The sequence below is a fragment of the Zootoca vivipara genome, chromosome Z2 (genome assembly GCF_965207765.1).
Source record: "Zootoca vivipara chromosome Z2, rZooViv2.hap1.1, whole genome shotgun sequence".
In the NCBI taxonomy this organism is placed as follows: Eukaryota; Metazoa; Chordata; class Lepidosauria; order Squamata; family Lacertidae; genus Zootoca; species Zootoca vivipara.
In genome coordinates this window covers 11,295,870-11,315,138 of record NC_142585.1, presented here as the reverse complement: position 1 = coordinate 11,315,138, position 19,269 = coordinate 11,295,870, and the positions used below count along the sequence as shown (strand labels likewise).

The 19,269-nt window shown below is 45.7% G+C and overlaps 1 protein-coding gene across 1 annotated transcript in view; it reads right to left on the bottom strand.

The window, feature by feature from the left end:
- The window catches only part of LONRF3 (LON peptidase N-terminal domain and ring finger 3), a 30,316-nt gene extending 15,653 nt beyond the window's left edge, over positions 1-14,663 (bottom strand). Inside the window, exons 1-3 of the mRNA XM_035114045.3 lie at positions 13,685-14,663; positions 8,982-9,100; positions 7,124-7,246 (exon numbers count right to left, since the gene is read on the bottom strand). Coding sequence (XP_034969936.2) covers positions 7,124-7,246; positions 8,982-9,100; positions 13,685-14,576 — 1,134 coding nt within the window. The 5' untranslated portion in view covers positions 14,577-14,663. The remainder of the gene's footprint in view (positions 1-7,123; positions 7,247-8,981; positions 9,101-13,684) is intronic.
- Between the last annotated feature and the right edge of the window lie 4,606 nt (positions 14,664-19,269).

The following is a 19,269-nucleotide window of genomic DNA, read 5'->3' as shown; positions in this document are numbered from 1 at the left end:
CTACAATTCTGTGGTTCTAGGTGGGACTCACAACAAAATGGTGCCATGCAGCATGTTCCTGCTCAGGGTTCCTGCCAACCAGTCACACCCTTTCCCAGAACAATCTGTTCCAATCTATTTCCCTCTCTGCAGTTTTCCCTCTCTGCAGTTTTCCATCTAACCCACCCACCTGATCACTTCTCCAGGTCCATTTAGCATGCCTTCACTAAGATGCTTTTTGGGAGTCTCTCCTCCACCTTTGGTTTTTTTTGTACTTCAGCAAACATTGCAACCCCCCCCCCCCAAGCTTGTCCACATCACCCTCTTTGGCATGGATACTAGACACAGCCATTTGGACTATGCAAGGACCTGCATTTGGAGAATGAGTTTGCTATGCAGGATGCTTTGGCAATGATGCTGTGTTTTAGGAACCCCTTCCCTGCACCATGAAGTTCCCTGCAACTCTGCCCCAAAGCTACCTTGGCCTGTTTCAGAGATGGCCACCAGAGACAAAGCTGGTCCAATGCATTTTGCCAACTGAGGCTGACCCCCAAATGACAGCCCCTGCCCTCCAGGGAAGATGGCGTCAGCAAATACCTACATCAGGAACAAGGTGGGGGAGAAAGATTGACATTGGGATCTGCTGCCCTGGTAAACGCTGCTGCCTGAGGCAGTCACCTCACCTTGCCTCGTGAGTGGGCCAGGCCTGATCAGAGGTGACTACCAGAGAATGGGGAAGAGGTAGGGGTCTTCCCCCCCCCCAAGGAACAGTACTCAATGCTGGAAGGGAGAGTCCTTAAATTAAACTGCCTCTCAACTCAAGCCCTAAAATGCAATTCGGTGCTTCAAAGCAATCAAATCACCCTGAAGAAAAAGCTACACGTTCCCTAAAATCAGGCTTAAGGTTGCAGAGTCATCCCTACTTTTAAATAGAATTCTGCAACATCTTGCCTGTACTGTACAGCATATTGCTCACAATTTCTCGTGACAACTGAAGCAGGATGAGCAACAAATGACTTCAATAGAAAAACAATCCTGGTGCAAAAGTACCAGGGGCAGACTTGGGTAATCTTTTGCAATATGACGCCCTGTGCATGGCCAGAATTTTGCATCCCCAAATGGATCTTCTCAATTATGGGTCTTCATAATTTTGTACCCCCCTCGGTGCCCTATGCGGGGGGTGGGGGGAATTGACCGCACAGCATTAAAACCGGTGCTGAAAGTACAAATAATACACTGGGTGCAACACTAAGCAGTAAAACACTTTAAGGGTTGCATTCCATGCCAGGGCCACAGCCAGAAGTGGGTGGAGCAATGCATGTAAAGTTTACCTTTATACAATAGGCTAGCTTCTATATCTGTTGGGAAAGATGGAGGGCACAAGGAGAAGGGGATGACAGAGGACGAGATGGCTGGACAGGATGGCTTGAAGCTACCAACATGAGTTTGACCAAACTGCGGGAGGCAGTGGAAGACAGGAGTGCCTGGCGTCCTATGGTCCATGGGGTCATGAAGAGTCGGACACGACTAAACGACTAAACAACAACAACAGCTTCTATATCTATACCCACCCACTCACCCCTCACTCTGTCCTCCTCCAGAGGAGGACAGACACGTTCCAGCCGGGCAAAAGCACTCAAGGAAGGTCTGAAGCAGTGGTGGTGATCGGTGTGGCCTGGGCAGAATACCAAGGGCCAGACAGAGAAGACAAATACAATGGCTGTTCAATCTAACCAGCCCAAAGACCCAAGATCAGTTCTTTGCAGCCCAATAAATTCATGCAAAGCCTATTCTGAAATCATAGATAACACTTTCTGGTCAAGGTCTTCAAAGGAGAACTTATAAAAAAACAAAGAAAACATTGCACACATGTCCAGCTTGGACGTTTCCCAGAAGCACCTAGCTGTGGGGGGACTTGGGTACTATGGCACCCCTCATTCATCTTGCTGCCTTCCCAAAGGCAGATAAGGAAGGAGGCACAAGGATTTTGAAATAATAATAATAATAATAATAATAATAATAATAATAATAATAATAATATATTATTTATACCCCGCCCATCTGGCCGGGTTCCCCCAGCCACTCTGGGCGGCTTCCAATAAAATATTAAAATACAGAAATCCATCAAACATTAAAAGCTTCCCTAAACAGGGCTGCCTTAACATGCCTTCTAAAGGTCTGGTAATTGTTATTCTCTTTGACCTCTGGTGGGAGGGCATTCCACAGGGTGGGTGCCACTACCGAGAAGGCCCTCTGCCTGGTTCCCTGTAACTTGGCTTCTCGTAGCAAGGGAACCGCCAGAAGGCCCTCGGCGCTGGACCTCAGTGTCCGGGCAGAACGATGGGGGAGGAGACGCTCCTTCAGGTATACTGGACCGAGGCCATTTAGGGCTTTAAAGGTCAACACCAACACTTTGAATTGTGCTCGGAAATGTACTGGGAGCCAATGTAGGTCTTTCAGGACCAGTGTTATGTGGTCTTGGCGGCCACTCCCAGTCACCAGTCTAGCTGCCGCATTCTGGTTTAATTGCAGTTTCCAGGCCACCTTCAAAGGTAGCCCCACGTAGAGCGCATTACAGTAGTCCAAGCGGGAGATAACCAGAGCATGCACTACTCTGGTGAGACAGGTAGGGTCTCAGCCTGCGTACCAGATGGCAGGGTCCTAGAGCCCTCCCTCCTCCTTACAAAGCTGGGAAAGCGCAAACCAGGCTTTGGGAAGGAGGCGGGAGGCCTCTAGGACCATTTGGGTCTGATCTATCAGCCAGACTCTTCTTAACTTTTAAAAAACGAGACCCAGTTTAATGAGTCTCTTCAACCGCAACCTTTCTGCCAAGGTTTTCCTAATGACTGGCTGCAATTCTCAAACGAGTGTCAGAGAACCCCGTTGTTAATAAAACAAGAACCCCCATGTGCCTTGCTAATAAAATCTCAGGGTGGTCAGCAGCAAGCACTCATGCAGCAGGCCAATGACCCTACCCACCCACCCCAGCAGCAAACTGTGCAACCACCTCCCCTCCCCCACCAAATATTAAACATACAAGGACAGTACCACAGACAAGTGCTACCTTGAGCAAACTTTGTAGGCTGTGGCTGGTGCCTTCAGATCCCACTGAATTTAAAAGGTTCCCTTTTAATCTAGAGTGACGGGACAACAGCTGCAGGATATCAGGGGCAAGCGTTCCTGAGCATCCCCCGGGACACGCAAAATTAAATTAAGTAGAAGCTGTGATATAAAACACACACACACACTTCACTACTTAATTTGGTGACGGAGCAGAAGCTTTGCACACATAAAGTCTTGCGTTCAATTCCTGGCATGTCCACTTCAGAGGACTAGGTCACATCCACACTATAAATTCAATGCACATTTGATTTAACTCACATTTAAAGCACATGGCTTGCCCTAAAGAATCCAGGGAACTGTAGTTTCCCCCTCACAGGGCTACAATTCCCAACACCCTTCACAAACCGCAGTTCCTATAATTCTTGAGCATGAAATGTGCTTTAAATGTATGAAGCGGATGTGACAGCAGGTGATGGGAAAGCTCTACAAGAGCTCCAGAGAGCCATTGTGAGTCATGGCCGTTAATACTAGGCTATCTGGGCCAAGGATCTTATTTACTGTAAGGAGAGAAGTGCTCTTTAAGCTTCCCTGCGGAACAGTTAAGCTATGAAAAGCACACACACAAAGGCTGCTGCAATGCAAACTCATCTTGTCAATGCTAATAGGTTGATAGTCATACATTTCCTGTTTAATAGACTCCTAACAAAACAGAATAAAACAATTTTCAGTCATCTGGGTTTGACCACAGGGCAGGGCAGAATTGACTTGTGTTCTACCCACACCATTAAAAATTTAAACACCTGCATCCTACCTGTCTTTCAAAGGGAAGAGGTGAGCATACCTGAGGTTATCCTAATTTTATCTGCACAACCACACTGTGGGGTGAGTTAGGCTAGACCACATTCCCTGTCTCTTGCATAAGCATTAGAGCATAGTTCAAAGCTACATGAAGTGGGCGGGAATCTAAACCCAAGGTTCAACAGGATGGGCCAAGCCTATACATCCCATATCTGAATGAAATCCCACAGAGGTAAGCAACAAGTTTAATCCTCTGCACCAAAGCAAGATTTGCTGTGTGCTTTTACATTCCAAAACGGGATCATCATACATTCAGAGAGAGAGAGAGAGAGAGCGCCAACAGATTCACAAAGATGTGAAAACCACTGGTTAAGTGCCAGCGTCAAGAGAATGCTGATTCATCTGAAAACTACTAACTGCAAGCTATCTCAGCATAAAAATAAAATCAGAGGCTGGAAAATTCTGCTGCTTTATTTCCTGGGCTCCTAAAAAAATCCAATGCTTGCTTCTGTTGCCTTTTTGGCACCTACTAGAAGTCATCTCCTCTTTCAACAAGACTTAAGTAAGGAGCTTTCAAAGTCTGCACCTGTAATGAAATTCTTTTAAATATATTTTATTGCATGTACATTTGCTGCCCTGGGCTCCTTTGGATAATAATCATTAGCCCCTTCCCTCTCCAGTCAAAAGGATCAGGTAGCAACAGGAAGATTCCTTTGCCCAAAGAGCAGCTGCCAGTCTGCATAGACAACATTGGGCTAGATCAGGGTTTCCCAAACTTGGGTCTCCAGGTGTTTTTAGACTACAACCCCCATCATCCCTAGCTAGCAAGGCCAGTGATCAGGGAAGGTGGGAATTGTAGTCCAAAAACAACAGCTGGGGAGACCCAAGTTTGGGAAACACTGGGCTAGGCAGACAAATAGGTACTCTGCTCTGGTATGAGGTTGCTTCCTACATTTTTGTTTCTTAGAGGCAATCCCTTTTTTTCTGCCGTCTGCATCAGGGAGTGTCCTCCAGAGGTTGTAAGGACTACAACTCCCATCAACCTTGACCACTAGCCAAGCTAGAGTCCAGCAACATCTGGAGGGCCATTTCTCCCCTACCCCTTGTTTTGCATTCTCATCTCATGAGACTAAGAAGCTAACGCCAACCAGTGGCATCAGTATTGCATTGCATGGGCCCAGTGCAGCTTGCCGCAACCCTCCCAACTTGAATTGCACAGTGGAAGCCTCATGCACACTGTGTGATGTGACCAAGACACAGGGCAGCATGGGTTTCTCTTGGCTGAGATGTCTCCCACTCCTTTCCGCTATATTCCTGAACAAACAGCATTTGTGAAACCCAGAGGCAATATTCTGAAATGAGCAAGGGCTAGAGGGCCAGAAACTTATTTGCTTCCATGTTGCCTAAGACCCAAGCCAAAGGGCTCTTTAACCTCCTTCCCACACTTTATTTCAGGACTGGGGAACATGTGCCCCTCCAGATGCCCCTCCCCAGCCAGCATGGCCAATGGTCATGGCTGATGGGAGTCTGAACATATCATAGGCTCCCCACCCCTACCTCCCCTATCTGCAGCTCATTTTTCTGAATGCCAATTGCAAATCCTGCCAGAGCCTCTAGTTATTTACACCGGAGAAGGAGGTGACTTGAAGAGCCCTTGCGAGCAAAGATATATACTATAATAAACCAGGCATTGAATTTGGAACAGAGACTTTTCCAAGTCTCCACACTGGAATTCCAAGGTAGAAGGGAGGTCAGGTTGCTTCCCCGAACTTCATCATGCTCACTGAACACAACCCACTTCTTAGGCTGATCGGCAATTCTAAACTAAGCAACCAGCTAGGATGAGCTCAGCTTCATGTGTTCAGTCAGAGCACTTCTGAAAAAAAGAGTGTCACAACTGCCCAAACAGCCTTAGTGAAGAATCAGACAAGTTCACTGTGCTGTGCTCTGTGGACAGTCATCCAATTCACCCAAAGGCTACTTTTATCATTACATGCAGCAATAAATAGCCTCCTTCAAACAATGCAATGTTACCAATGCAACTTTAGAAAAGGAACGTTATCAGTTCATTGCAGCATTGTGCTGAGGAACAGCACCGAAATGAGACACACCGGTACAAAAACAGCACATGGCACAATAATGCAATGGTTTGTCAGGGAGGTAGGGGGAAAGGGACATGCCAAGATACAAAAGTTGGCATGTGTGTGTATGTATGTGTGTGTGTGTGTGTGTGTGTGTGTGTGTGTGTGTGTGTTTCACCTTACCAAGAAAAGGAAGTTAATTTTAAAACCTGTTGCAAAATTGCTCCAGGGGCTGTCAGGAAAACAAGAAGTGGCGGGTTGGTGACATCACAGTCACTAGCCAACTGGCAACCTTCCTCTCCACAGTCAGCTTTCCCCAGTTCAGCCTGAATCATGCCAAAAACCTTGTGCAACTGGTTTTTCAAAGTTCATCTCATCCCAGGGAGGGAAATCGTGTGCACTTGATGGCACCAACATCACCATAATTAAGCTAGCTCTACCCCTTTTTAAATCTTACAACATGATGACATGACTTGGCTTAGAGGTCTAAGGTGCCTGCCGACAAAAAGTGGGCTAAAAATCATGATTATGGCTGTTTTTTATTTATACTGTACTGTACAATGCCATTAGGGAGATGGATGTAGAGGGTAGACACAGGAACAATACGTAATTACTTTAGAAACCCATGGGCAATATACATGAGGCATGAGAACTATGGGGTTATGCTAAGTACTTCAAGGGAAAGGTGGGTTATGAAGAAGGCACTGATGGGGAAAAGGTGGAGTCATGCAGGGCAACCAGGATACAGTTACAAGTAAGGGGAACTTGCAAAGGGAGAATGTCACAAAGATCCATACCAACTTCACCACCAATCCCTGAAGCAGTTTTTAAAAATATTATTGATGAAGTGGTGGGGATCAAAGTTGAAGTGAACACCCTACATTTTAAAAAGTGAGCATGGTGCAAAAGGGGGGAGACTGATGGCTGAACAAACATCTGATTTGCTATTTTGCCTGCCTGTCATGTGCACTGCGAAGGACCCAGTGTGACCTCTCTATCACAGCACCACCGATGTGCTTGGCAACTTCATATGGCAGCAAGACGACGACAGTTCCCTGCTCCAAAATAACTTACATAAGGTCCACCCAGACAACACAGTAGTGGAGAGCATAATGATGCACAACCATATCCCATAAACTGATAAACTGGTAAGCTACAGGTTACAGATGTGGACATCAGATAAAAAGATACATAGGACTCACTTTTTGAGCTTCTGATCTGGCAGTTTTGTTCCCAGCATCCAAGGCAAGGCAGAATAAAAACTCTTCTAAAGCTTCTTCTGTTTTCCCAAGTTTAACAAGGGCTTGTCCCTTCCGTAAGTGACCCTGCAAGAAGGAAGGGAGTCATCACTGCCTTTTCCTAGGCTCACCTAACAACTTAAACATATGCAGTAAAAACACAGGAAATTGCCTTGTACACAGTCAGACCATTGTTTAGTTCATCAGGTTTAGTATTGTTTACACTGACTAGCAAGGGCTCTCCAGGGTTCCAGAGAGGGAGTCTCTCTTGGCCATACCTGGAGACGCTGGGGATTGAACTTGTGAAGCAAATGCTCTGCCACCCAGCTACAAACCTTCCTGTGCTTCTGGGACACAGCAGAGAAGACCTATAGTTTGTGCACCAGCATCTTGAAGGCGGCAGGTTCAATCACTAGCCCTGTTATACCACAAAAGTAGAGAAACTTTTTCATACTGAGGGCCACATTCCTTCTGAGGAGTCTTCTGGAGGCCACATGACAGTGGTGGGCAAGGCCAGAGGCAAAACCATGCATACACAAGGCATTATCGGAGATCAAGGACAAAGTTCAGCCAGGCAAAACCACTCAAGGAGGGTGCAAAATAGGGCTGGTGAGGGCTGGAGTCAAGGAAGAGGAGAGTCCAGACCAGTGATGGCGAACCTATGACACGCGTGTCAGATGTGACACGCAGAGCCCTCACTGCTGGCACGCGCCCCATCAGCCCATTCGCACTGCTGCTGCTGTTGTTGTTTTTCCCCTATTTGTTCTCCCGCTCCTCCTACAGCTTGTCTCCGCTACAGCTTGTCTCCGCTGTTAAAACCCGGATCCTTTTTTGTTGTTGTTGCTGGTAGCCAGAGATTGGTTTTTTTAACCCTTTCTGTGCTGTTTTTTTCTGGCGCTTTGGCAGACTATGATTGGATATAACAGCGTTCGTTTTTTAACCCGTTCTGTGCTGGATTTTTTGGTGCTTTGGCAGACTATGTCGGTGCTGCGTGTTAGTTCCAGCAAAAGTACGGTATTATTCGTCATTTATTTCTGTTTTCTTCCCCCCCCCAAAAAAGCGCAGCAGCTTTGGGGCACCCCCCAAAAAAAGCAAAGCAACTTTTTCACCCCCCCCCAAAACCTCCAAAACCTTGGTCAGCAGCTCCCCCCAAAAAGCTCAACAACTCTGCGCACTTTGTGATAAATAAGGGTTTTTTGGTTTGGTTAGGTTAAAAAATTAGTTTTTGGTTTATTAAATACAGTTATATATTACAATTATACATTTTTTTAATTTAAACTATAAATATCGCAAAATTATGGGTTTTTTCTCGAAGTGACACACCACCCGAGTTATGCTCAGTTTTTTGGGCAAATTTTGACACACCAAGCTCAAAAGGTTGCCCATCACTGGTCCAGACAGACAGACAGACAGACAGATATTTAATGAGCTGCATTTGCCCATGAGCCTGAGATTCCTCACCCCTGCCATACTAGGTCATCAGTAGTGAGCAAAATTACCTCCAAGTGGCTAGGCAAGGAGGAATATTTTGTAAACTTAGTTGATAACTTGATTTTTTTCTTTCAGGCTACCAATTTGCCAGAAACGTTTGTGGACTAGTAACTTGCGTGGAGTTATTTGCAAGCTCAGGCCTCCTTTATATTTCAGAAGTTACCACTGCATATTTCCCATCACAAAATTTAACTGCACACAATTTGCTGGTCTGTTTGAGGAATTGCCAACTGGCCACAAATCAGAGACATTTATTTCCACTGTGACATGGACAGTGACTATTTGCTCAGTTAAATAATAATAGAAATGTGAAGCTGAAACTTGCACTCACCTTTACCCACAATGGCTGGAGACTACAGGCCATTTCTGCATCGTTCAAAGCTTCTTCACAACATTTCAAAGTTGAGTTAATCTGCGACCGGTTGCTATATAACAAATGATCATTGGGCGCTGTAAGTAATGGAAACATCGACTCAGTACAACTAGGAATTAACAAGAACTATAAGCACTTCTGGTGTATGCAGTATCCTTCATAATCACATCGTCTCTGGTATGTCTTGGAAACATCCATTATTTAAGTTTTTAATTAACTGGAGCTCTCAGGAACTGGTGTTATAAGAGCCATCACGCTTGTCTTACACAAGCTCTTCAGGAGTTTCATAAACACGGGTGATGACAAAGCTATAAGATCACACAGTTGCTATAAATCAGTGGGGAAGAAATGAAGGTTCTGTTATGTCTAAAAAAAGGGTGGGTCAAAAAAGGCTACCTTAGCAGACAGTGACGTATAAAAACATGAAATTCCTGTTTTTTAAAATAGTGTGTTTCATAGTGTGTTCTATGCAATATAAACTTTACATAAGGGTGACAGGAACCAGTTGTCTGACTCCCTCTGTTTTCAATGTTCAGATGCAGACGCTGCTGCTAATGCAGTTGAAACAGCACCATCCACATAAAATGTAGAATCACAGAGTTGTAGAGTTGTTTTATTATTATTATTATTATTATTATTATTATTATTATTATTATTATTTATACTTTTCAGGTTTATACATTTCACTAATTTTACAATCATTTTAACATTTCAAAACTTGACTTCCTTCCCCCTTTCTGCAGTTCCTTAAATTTATTTTTAATATATTCCACATATCCAAATTAAGTTAATTTGCTCATTTATTCATCTACTTTAAATATGTACTCTTATGAAACTGCAGGTTATTACAATAATCCCGCCAACGTTCTTTATCTGTTTGCAATTTATCTGTAAATATTTAATAAACTATTTGCATTCTTTTCTAAAAAGTTTGTTATCTTGATTTCTTATTCTTCCGGTAAGTTTTGCCATTTCTGCATATTCCATACATTTTTGTATCCAGTCTTCCTTTGCTGGGACTTCTGCATCTTTCCATTTTGAGGGCGAGTAACATTCTTGCCGCTGTAGTAGCATACATGAATAAGAAAACCCAGAAGCTTTTCTTTTGGGAATTATAGGGACAGAACTACCTAAACTGCATAGAATTGTAGAGTTGGAAGGGACCCCAAGGGTCATCTGGTCCAACCCCCTGCAATGAAGGCAGTTGCCTAATAGGTACATCTAGGCTACTGGTTCTTTTAGCTCAGCCTTGACTACGCTGATCAGGGCCAGATTTAGGTTTGATGAGGCCCTAATCTACTGAAGGTCATGGGGCCCTTTATATGTCCAGGTGTCCTTTGTCAACAACAAATTGTCTCTGTTTTTTGTGTTGAATATATGCTATATGGTAATTGATGGACCTAATAGGTATCTAAAGCCATTTCAACATAGCAAAATATGTACATCATAGGTACCTACACAATACAAAACACTGTTGCTGTATGTAGGTTTTATTTTATTTGTTTTTTATCTTATATTTTGGAAATGTACATCCAGGTTTTTTCCCTTTAATTTTTTGGGGGGCCCCCAAGAGAGTGGGCTTCTAAGCTATAGCTTTTTTAAAGGTAAAGGTAAAGGGACCCCTGACTGTTAGGTCCAGTCACGGACAACTCTGGGGTTGCGGCGCTCATCTCGCTTTACTGGCCGAGGGAGCCGGTGTTTGTCTGCAGACAGTTTTTCCGGGTCATGTGGCCAGCATGACTAAGCTGGCGAACCAGAGCAGTGCACGGAAACACTGTTTACCTTCCTGCCGGAGCGGTACCTTTTTATCTACTTTTATCTACTTGCACTTTGACGTACTTTCGAACTGCTAGCTTGGCAGGAGCTGGGACCGAGCAATGGGAGCTCACCCCGTCATGGGGATTTGAACCACAGACCTTCTGATTGGCAAACCCACAGCACCATCTGCTTCCCTACATAACTTGTTTAGCTTATACGTAAATCCAGCACTGAGCTGATCGACAATGTCTCATCGGAGTACCAGTTCTCTCCCTGCCAGACCCAGAGATGCCAAGGATTGAACCTGGGACCTTCTGCACACAAAGCAGATGCTCTAATATCTTCCTTAAATAAGAAACCAGTTTTGAAAGGATGAGGGAGACTAATTAGCGGACACAGGAAGTTGTTGTATACCAGGTCAAATTATTGAGCTAAAACACTCATGTCAAAAGCACGGTCAAATTATGACGGAATGATATTATGGCTGTATGATATTGTGATAATTTATGACTGTATGAATGACTGCATGATATTATGATTACATGATATGTTTGCATGATTTGATTATATGATATTATGATTTTTCACTACAGGTGATGCTCAGTCTATGGCTCAACATTTTTTTCCTAAACACAACAAAAACTTCATGGCATCCCAAGATTTTCCTTTTATCTTTAAAAGGTGCCACAAAGACTCTCTGATCTCTTTTTTTGGTTGCAAAGGCTTAACAAAGCTACCACTCTGGAAGTTATGCAATAGTTCCTCAAAAGAAAAAAAAAATTAAAAAAATAAAAAGCCAGCAGGATTCATTTGTCAACTCTCTTGCTACAGAAAAGGTAAATCAAGATTCTTTATGGGAAAGCTTCCACAATTTCTGAAATCACTGACATTGACCCCTTCAACTTGGCACAACCAATTCTTTTTTAAAAAGGCATTTCTTCACCCAATTCAACAGTGTCTAGTAATCCTAGCTTGCATGCTGCTTTAGAGAGAAATGCGGGGGGGGGGAGCGGCGGCGGCGAGAATCCTTTGCAGACAAAAAGCCACTGTTCACATCTAGAAATAAAATCTAATTCCAGTGAGCAGGAGACCACAGCAGTGAGTCATTGGCAATTTAGCTAAATATGATCAGACCGTCAGTGGGATGCTTTGGAAAACGCGACCTGTGCTTCGTTACACAACCATTCCATAGGAAGGGGGCAGGGAACTAAGACCGGGCTACCAAGCTTATGCAACATACTGTTCTCCTGACCTACTTTCACTTCGGACGGAATCAACAAGACTTTGGTGAGAATGCAAAGGTGAGGGTTTGCTTGATGGACAAGACACATCCTGGGTTCATTGCCCTTTCCATTCCTGGGCTGGATGCTAGTTAGGGGTGTTGCTAATCGTGTGGGTGGTCCAGGGACTTACGTGATCTCCTGTCATTTCCCCTACTTTTAAAAAAGCTTTAAAAAAAACGACGGCGAAAACAATAAAACAACAACAACGTTTATAGGGCAGCTCAGCATGCTGCAAAGCACCGTGCAGCTTAGAGATCGATATTTGTAGCTGTACATATAAGTCAGCATATGTACATTTTAGTCACACCGAACCTTTTAAAGACCTTGCAGGCAGCACCCCTTGGAAGGGGGCGGATACTTAGATCGCCTTGTATTTCGTGGCCGGCAGTACTGTATAAGCTGACCAAGATATTCAGCTTGAAACTCATCACATTAATTGATCCCGTCAGCATCCCAGAGGAAACACACCTGTCGTTCTTTTAATACACTTTGGTTTTATACAAAGATTAGAGGCGGCCAGAAGCATGGTGGTGATAAGACTACCTTGACAGTCTGAATCAGTGTTATTAAGCCGTAATTTATCATGTTTGTATTCACCTTTTATTCCATCCTGCCAACAGGCAAGAAGAGCTTTATTACATGGCAGGTGTAGATGTGGGGTACATTGGTTGTATGACTGCGCTCTCTCACTCTCACCAGGCAGGACACTATACACAAGCAGTTACCATAGCTGCCAAGTTATCCCTTTTTTTAAGGGATTTTCCATTATGCTGAATAGGCTTCCTCGCGAGAAAAGGGAAAACTTGGCAGCTATGGCAGTTACACTGATCTGCCCTGGATAACTTACACAGATAAGGGCAAACAGAGCCCTTGTTTGGGCACTCACAATAGTGACCCAACAGCAAAACTAAATCTGTCAAAACAAGCTGGGATTGGAGTACAAGAAACCAAGATTCATAACAATCGGTGCACATCTTCTGTATAATGTTGCTGGCTTCTTCTTTTTTACTGATCTGCTGCTATACCTTTACACACACACACACACACGAGAGAGAGAAAGAGAGAGAGAGAGAGAGAGAGAGAGAGAGAGAAGCAGCAGCTCTACCTATTGCCAAGAGCTGAACCAGTTGAATTTCTGCATGCCAGGATACAAGACAGGTCAGGAGAGCAGGGTCAGCTTAACAAATAACAGCAGCTGGCCACCTCACCTCTGTGTCCCTCAGAAAAGTTTAAGAAGTTGCAAGGAGAACGGAAAACGTCAAAGGAGTGACAAGGAGCTGGTTCACACGTGCATATTTATTTCTAGGAAACTGAAACTTCCTGTGGTAGCTTGCACATGTGCACGAGTCACCAGCTAGATAAAAACACAGAGGAAAGTTTCAACCCCGCCCCCCTACCCCGCCAAGAATACGACTTTCAACCCATCAAAACGAGGAAACTCACACGTTCATTTGCGAGTCAGCAAGAAAGGAGGGGAAAAACGCGTTCTACGCTCACGCGTGAACAGGCTAGGGGAAATAGAATCCCGCCGGACGGTCCCTGGTTAAGCGAGACGAAGAGAGAGAAGAGAAAAGGTGGCGCTGAGTAATCCACTGCCCATCTCATCGGAAGGTACGTTACCTAATCGGACTGCTTCGTTGTACTTTTGAAGGGCAGCCTGCAATTTCTTCTCCTTATATAAGAGATTCCCTTCATGCCGAAGCCGCGACGCCTTCACTCTTCCAGGAAAACATTTGGCCAACAGGTTGCTGAGGATAACATTTATCCGGAGCCGGGGCGGAACGCTCTTGCCCTCTGGACAGAGACTGCATCCTGCCGCCGTTGCCGCCTGGCTCCTTTCCTTCTCCAGGCACTTTTTGCAAAAAGTGTGGCCGCAGAGCAACGAGACAGGCTCGTAGAGGAAACCTTGGCATTTGCGGCAACCGAAGATCTCCCATTCACGTTCCGGAGCCGTGCCGGGCACTGCCCCTGCTATAGCCGAACCACTTTTCATGCGGATGCTGCGCGCCATGCAATCCACCAGCTCGCCCATTTGCTCCGCGCGCAGCTGCCGAGGGTGGCCCGAGGCCAGCTGACAGAGCTGGAGGGCTTCGGGGAGCTGTCCGCCCTGCGCCAGCCACCATTCTGCCCTCCGGAGCATCCCCTGCCACTCGGGCGGGCGCATCGTGGTATCTGGCGGCAGCGAGGACGCAGAGAGGGCGAAGGAAGCCGAGGAAGAAGAGCGCTCCAAATCGCGCGCCTGGAGAGCCTCGGCAGCCGAGCTTAGCGCTGGTGGCTTTTGCTCCTCCTGCCGCTGCGGGGAGCCCATGACTGGGCGGGCTGCTTGAGTGGAGGCGGTGGGTGGCCTTTGCTCGAGAGGGCGGGCACGCTGCTCAAGTGGCGCCGCGGAGCGCGCCAGGCTGGAGGAGGAGGTGGAGAGGAGGCAGAGGCAGGAATCTCGTTGGGTCTCCGGCGCGCTGTTGCTGCTGCCCGCTTGTTTTGGTGGAAGCGGCGGCAGCGCCAGCCTCTCCATTCTGCCGGCTTCCCTCTCCAGACACGCCCCTCATGAAAGTACCTTGTCTAGGCAAAAGACTTATGTAAAAATCAAAAGGGCAATGTGATTTCCTTCTCTCCACCCCGCCCTCCTCCCGCTGCAGCTGCTCATTGGGCAGCGCCGTGCGGGATGGTTATAAAACCCAGGCAGTTTTATAATGTGTTGTTGCTGCGAGCGGGTTGCAGGAGGAGGGAAGCGCTTGGAGTTTGGGTTCATTGGTGTCGCTCCTACCTCCTCGTTTCAGTTAGCTCTCCGGAGCAACCCCACAACACGGGTGGGTAAACATGGGCAGGATTCAGCCTGCAGTTCGTTTTTAACAAGAGCTTCCCGAGATCCCACCCACGGAACATACGAACGGAAAGCACTGTGGACAGTTAGGTGTCTCTGCGGGTGTTCAAATGTTTGTGCAAATGCTGATTTGTACAGGTCAGCTACTCAAGCGCACAGAAACTCGGATTGGACACCCAGGTCTTGCTTTGGGGCTTTGCAAAGGCACCTGGTTGGCTACCATGAGAACAGGATGCTGGACTAGATGGGCCGTTGGCCTGATCCAGCAGGCTCGTCTTATTTGGATTAGCAGAACTGCAATCATAGGCATCTAGTTTAGTTTACCTAGGAGTAAGCTGCATCAAACTTTCTCAGATGGTCCTTCTGTCGTTGGGGACCTGCACGCTTTCATTCCCGAAACTGACATCATTCCCTTCCCTTACAGAAGCAGGTCTGCAAACATTCCAGTAGCTTCATCACCTGAGCACACCAGCTTAGCCAGTTGACAGGCAGCTAGGCTTCCCCACTGCAAGTGCATCACAGTACAGTGAACTGCTCAACTTACCCTTAAGCGTGCTTTGTATGTTTACAGTGTACACATTGACTTTGCATCGCAGTTGACCCATTTAATGCAATTTTGACTGCAGAGCTACAGTTTGGTGAATCATGCCTCGAACAGCTGGGAGAGGCACATTTAAAGTGACTAAGGTTTAGCTTTCAAAACAAACAGCAAAAATGTGTCACTGCTGCAAGCATATCTTCATTCAGAGATCAAGTGGCCAATTGCCTCTCACAGTAGGAATCACTCTTATGATGAAGGGTATTGAAAATAACAACAGGTGGCCATGGATCAATCAAAGCAAGAGCCAGGAAGAAGAACTGATAATGCAGTTATGAAAAGATGAGTGAAAAAGGGAGTCAGTTTGTAAATAAGCTCTCAGAATAAAAAAGGGGGGGCATGAACAAATTTTACACATCTCCCTATAATAGACTTGTTAAGTGTTCATGGCTCAGCACGGCTCACAGCTCAACTAGGCTTGCCGAAAGGGAGGGCTCAGATGATGATAAAATGGAGTCAGGATGTGGTGGTACTTGGGGAAGATGCTCAGTGACAGAGCATCTGCCTTGCATGCCAGAGGTTGCAAATTCAATCCTCAGCATTCCCAGGTGGTCCCAGGTGGTCATGGACTAGCTGGATACAGATGAGTGGTGGGAGGAACTAGCTGGGGAATCCCTAAGAGAAGAACGTTCAGAACCTGGGGATTGGTGGTGGGACAACAATGAGTGGTCGGAGGGAGAAGAGGGACCAGCCTGGGAAGAGGAGGTGTTGGAAGCTGAAGAGGTAACAGGGCTGAGTAGCCTGGAGAAGTCTGTGGCAGAGAGAAGCTCAAAAGGCAAAAGCTGAAGCAGGGTAGGAAGGAGGCCAAGAGGCAGAGAGGAGTCCGGCTGGTGAAGAGTCATGGGTGTCTCCCCCTCCTGCTGCAACTACTCTACCAACTGAGCTTCAAAAACCATTAAAGATATGAAGAGGAAGGAGCAAAGACAGGCACCACAACCTAGTCTCAGATTGCCTGGGAAAGACCCGGGGGGGGGGAGGAGACTTAAGCAATGATGGGAGAATTGCAGAGTTGGAGGGGACCCCTGCAATGCAGCAATCTCAACTAGATCACACATGACATGACAGATGGCCATTCAGCATCTGCTTAAGAACCTCCAGGAAAGGGGAGTCCACTACCTCCTGTGGGAGTCTGTTCCACTATTGAACAGCTGCTTTGCTCAGCAGCTGTTATATAATAGGCAATTGCTTAACTGCTCACAATGAAAAAAAAATAGTAGCTGGAGATGAAAGGGGAGGGGCTACATAAATTAAATGAGTGCTGAATATTTAAGATATCAGAACAAGTCTGGCTCTCAGCAGAGTTGACTGGGATTAGCAATGGGCGAACTTAATGGTTTTGGTTTCTCTCAGTTCATTTTTCCAATCTTGAGTTCAGTTTTCCACATTAGTTTGCAATTTTAGTTTGCAATTTTTTGGTGTTTTTTTTTATTAAAAAAACAAGTTCTCATGAAAATTCACTAGCATTTCAGCATGGCTCTCTCTTTATATATGCAGTTGTATGCAATATGGCATGATTTTGCAATAGTGTATATAATGCATAATATGCATTATTGCATGTTATTTCCCCTATTTGCCTTTTATACACATTACCCTGCTTTGTATACATTACTCGGCTGGAGAACTGTGTTGCAAAATTCAGAGAAGAACAAGTTTCAAAGGATGGCTATGTTTCAGTTTATGCATTGTTTCAGAAAGTGTCTATTAGGTAGGCTCTTTTAAATGCAGACAGAATCGAATTACCCATCGCATCGCTGTGATACTTCAATTTCAACTCTACCCTCTACATCAGTGATGGCCAAACTTGGCCCTCCAGCTGTTTTGGGACTACAACTCCCGTCATCCCTAGCTAAGAGGACCAGTGGTCAGGGATAATGGGAGTTGTAGTTCCAAAACATCTGGAAAGCCAAGGTTGCCTATGCCTGATCTAGAGCAATGATGACCAAACTTGGCCCTCCAGCTGTTTTGGGACTACAACTCCTGTCATCCCTAGCTAACAGGACCAGTGGTCAGGGATGATGAGAGTTGTAGTCCCAAAACAGCTGGAGGGCCATCATTGCTCTAGATCAGGCATAGGCAACCTTGGCTCTGCAGATGTTTTGGAACTACAACTCCCATTATTATCCCTGACCACTGGCCCTGTTAGCTAGGGATCATGGGAGTTGTAGTTCCAAAACATCTGGAGATCCAAGGTTGCCTATGCCTGCTCTAGATGAACAGGCTCTTCTTCAGACACTGCCCATCCTTTCTTGCTTCCCCCTCTTGCAAACCTCATGTGGAGATACTTCCTTGCTTTTCCTTCACATCAAAGCCCATTGACTTCCATTCCCAGTTGAAACAGTGCCCTGTGCACTGACAAGCAGTTTTGCTCACATTCATTGTTTCCCTGGTGTAGCGATCAGCATCGAGTTAGGCCGGGATAGTAAGGGTTAACAAAATAGAACAGTTAGAACCCAGGGAGGGGGCTCTGGCTGGGTATAAAAACCCACCCCTGGAGGCAGTTGGGGAGTCGGTAGGTCATTGGTTGTTAGTTAAGAGTTAGAGATAGAGCTGGTTTAGATACTGAGGGGAGTCATAGGTGGTGAGTTATTTGAGAAGTCAGGATAGAGAGTTTGAGTGCTTTTACTTACAGAAACATTCAGTTGACTTTAGCGGTATTAGGCCGGTAATATTTATAATTAGCGGTAATAGGAAACATCTGTTATATGGAACGTTAATAGGAATATTACTGAAACCATTACGCATATGTACCTACAATAAAGCAACGTATTTTTATTTCAAACAACATCCTGGTCTGAAGTGATTAACAAGTGCCAGTTAAAATACTGGTTTGTGGCAGCAGGTATTCCACATCTCGTTGGCGCAGTCATCAATAGACCGTTAAACGCCCGGGGGTGCTGCGCAGGTCAGGATGACCGTGACACCTGGCCTCTCCCGTTTCCTCTGACCTCTCTTTCTAACCACTGCTACCAAATTATAGATGGTAGGTTCCCTGGGGTAGGGACCTGTGCTTTGCTTATGTCACACTTTAAAGCAGGAGTGGGGAACCTGTTGTTGATGATGATGATGATGATGATGAGAGGTGCATTATCTTGGGAATAAGCTGTTGGCTGCATTATGCTAGTGGTGGTACACAGGACTGAAGTATTATGAGTGGGGCAGAGCCCAAAAGCTTACACCCCTTTCATCTCTCTTTCTGATACCACTCACTTCACCCCCTTCACCCCACCCTATTTCTGACACCGTTTCTCCTTACCCAGGGGACAGATTGATCTTGCCAGCTGTCTCAACTGACGACTTGCAGGGGGCTTTTGCAATTAGGCTAGCAGCCTTAGGGGTGCAAGTTGCCCACTCCTGTTTTAAAGTGTCATGTAGGCATTGATGGCAAAAGGAAGTACTACAGAATTTGGTCCCCCAAGAAGGAGTGGTGGGAAGCAACTTAGACTGGTTGTTGCAAAGATTAGAAAAATTCGTGGATGATAAAGCTTCCAGTGGTTACGAACCACAAGGGCCGTGTTCTACCTCCATTGTCGGAGGCAATACATCTCTGAATATATTGCCTCTGACAATGTATCCAGAGCGTTGTTGTTCTCAGATTCCGCTTGCAGGCTTCCCAGAGGCATTTAGCTTGCTTCTGTGAAAAGGGAGTGCAGGACTGGATGGGCCATTAGTCCCCCCTGAATGTATACATTGACGTCTTTCTTGGTTTGATCGGGAATGTTATACAGTGAAAAGATGCCTTAGAATAGCCTTCAGTGATTTTCGCAAAAAGAGTGATGAGATAAGCAA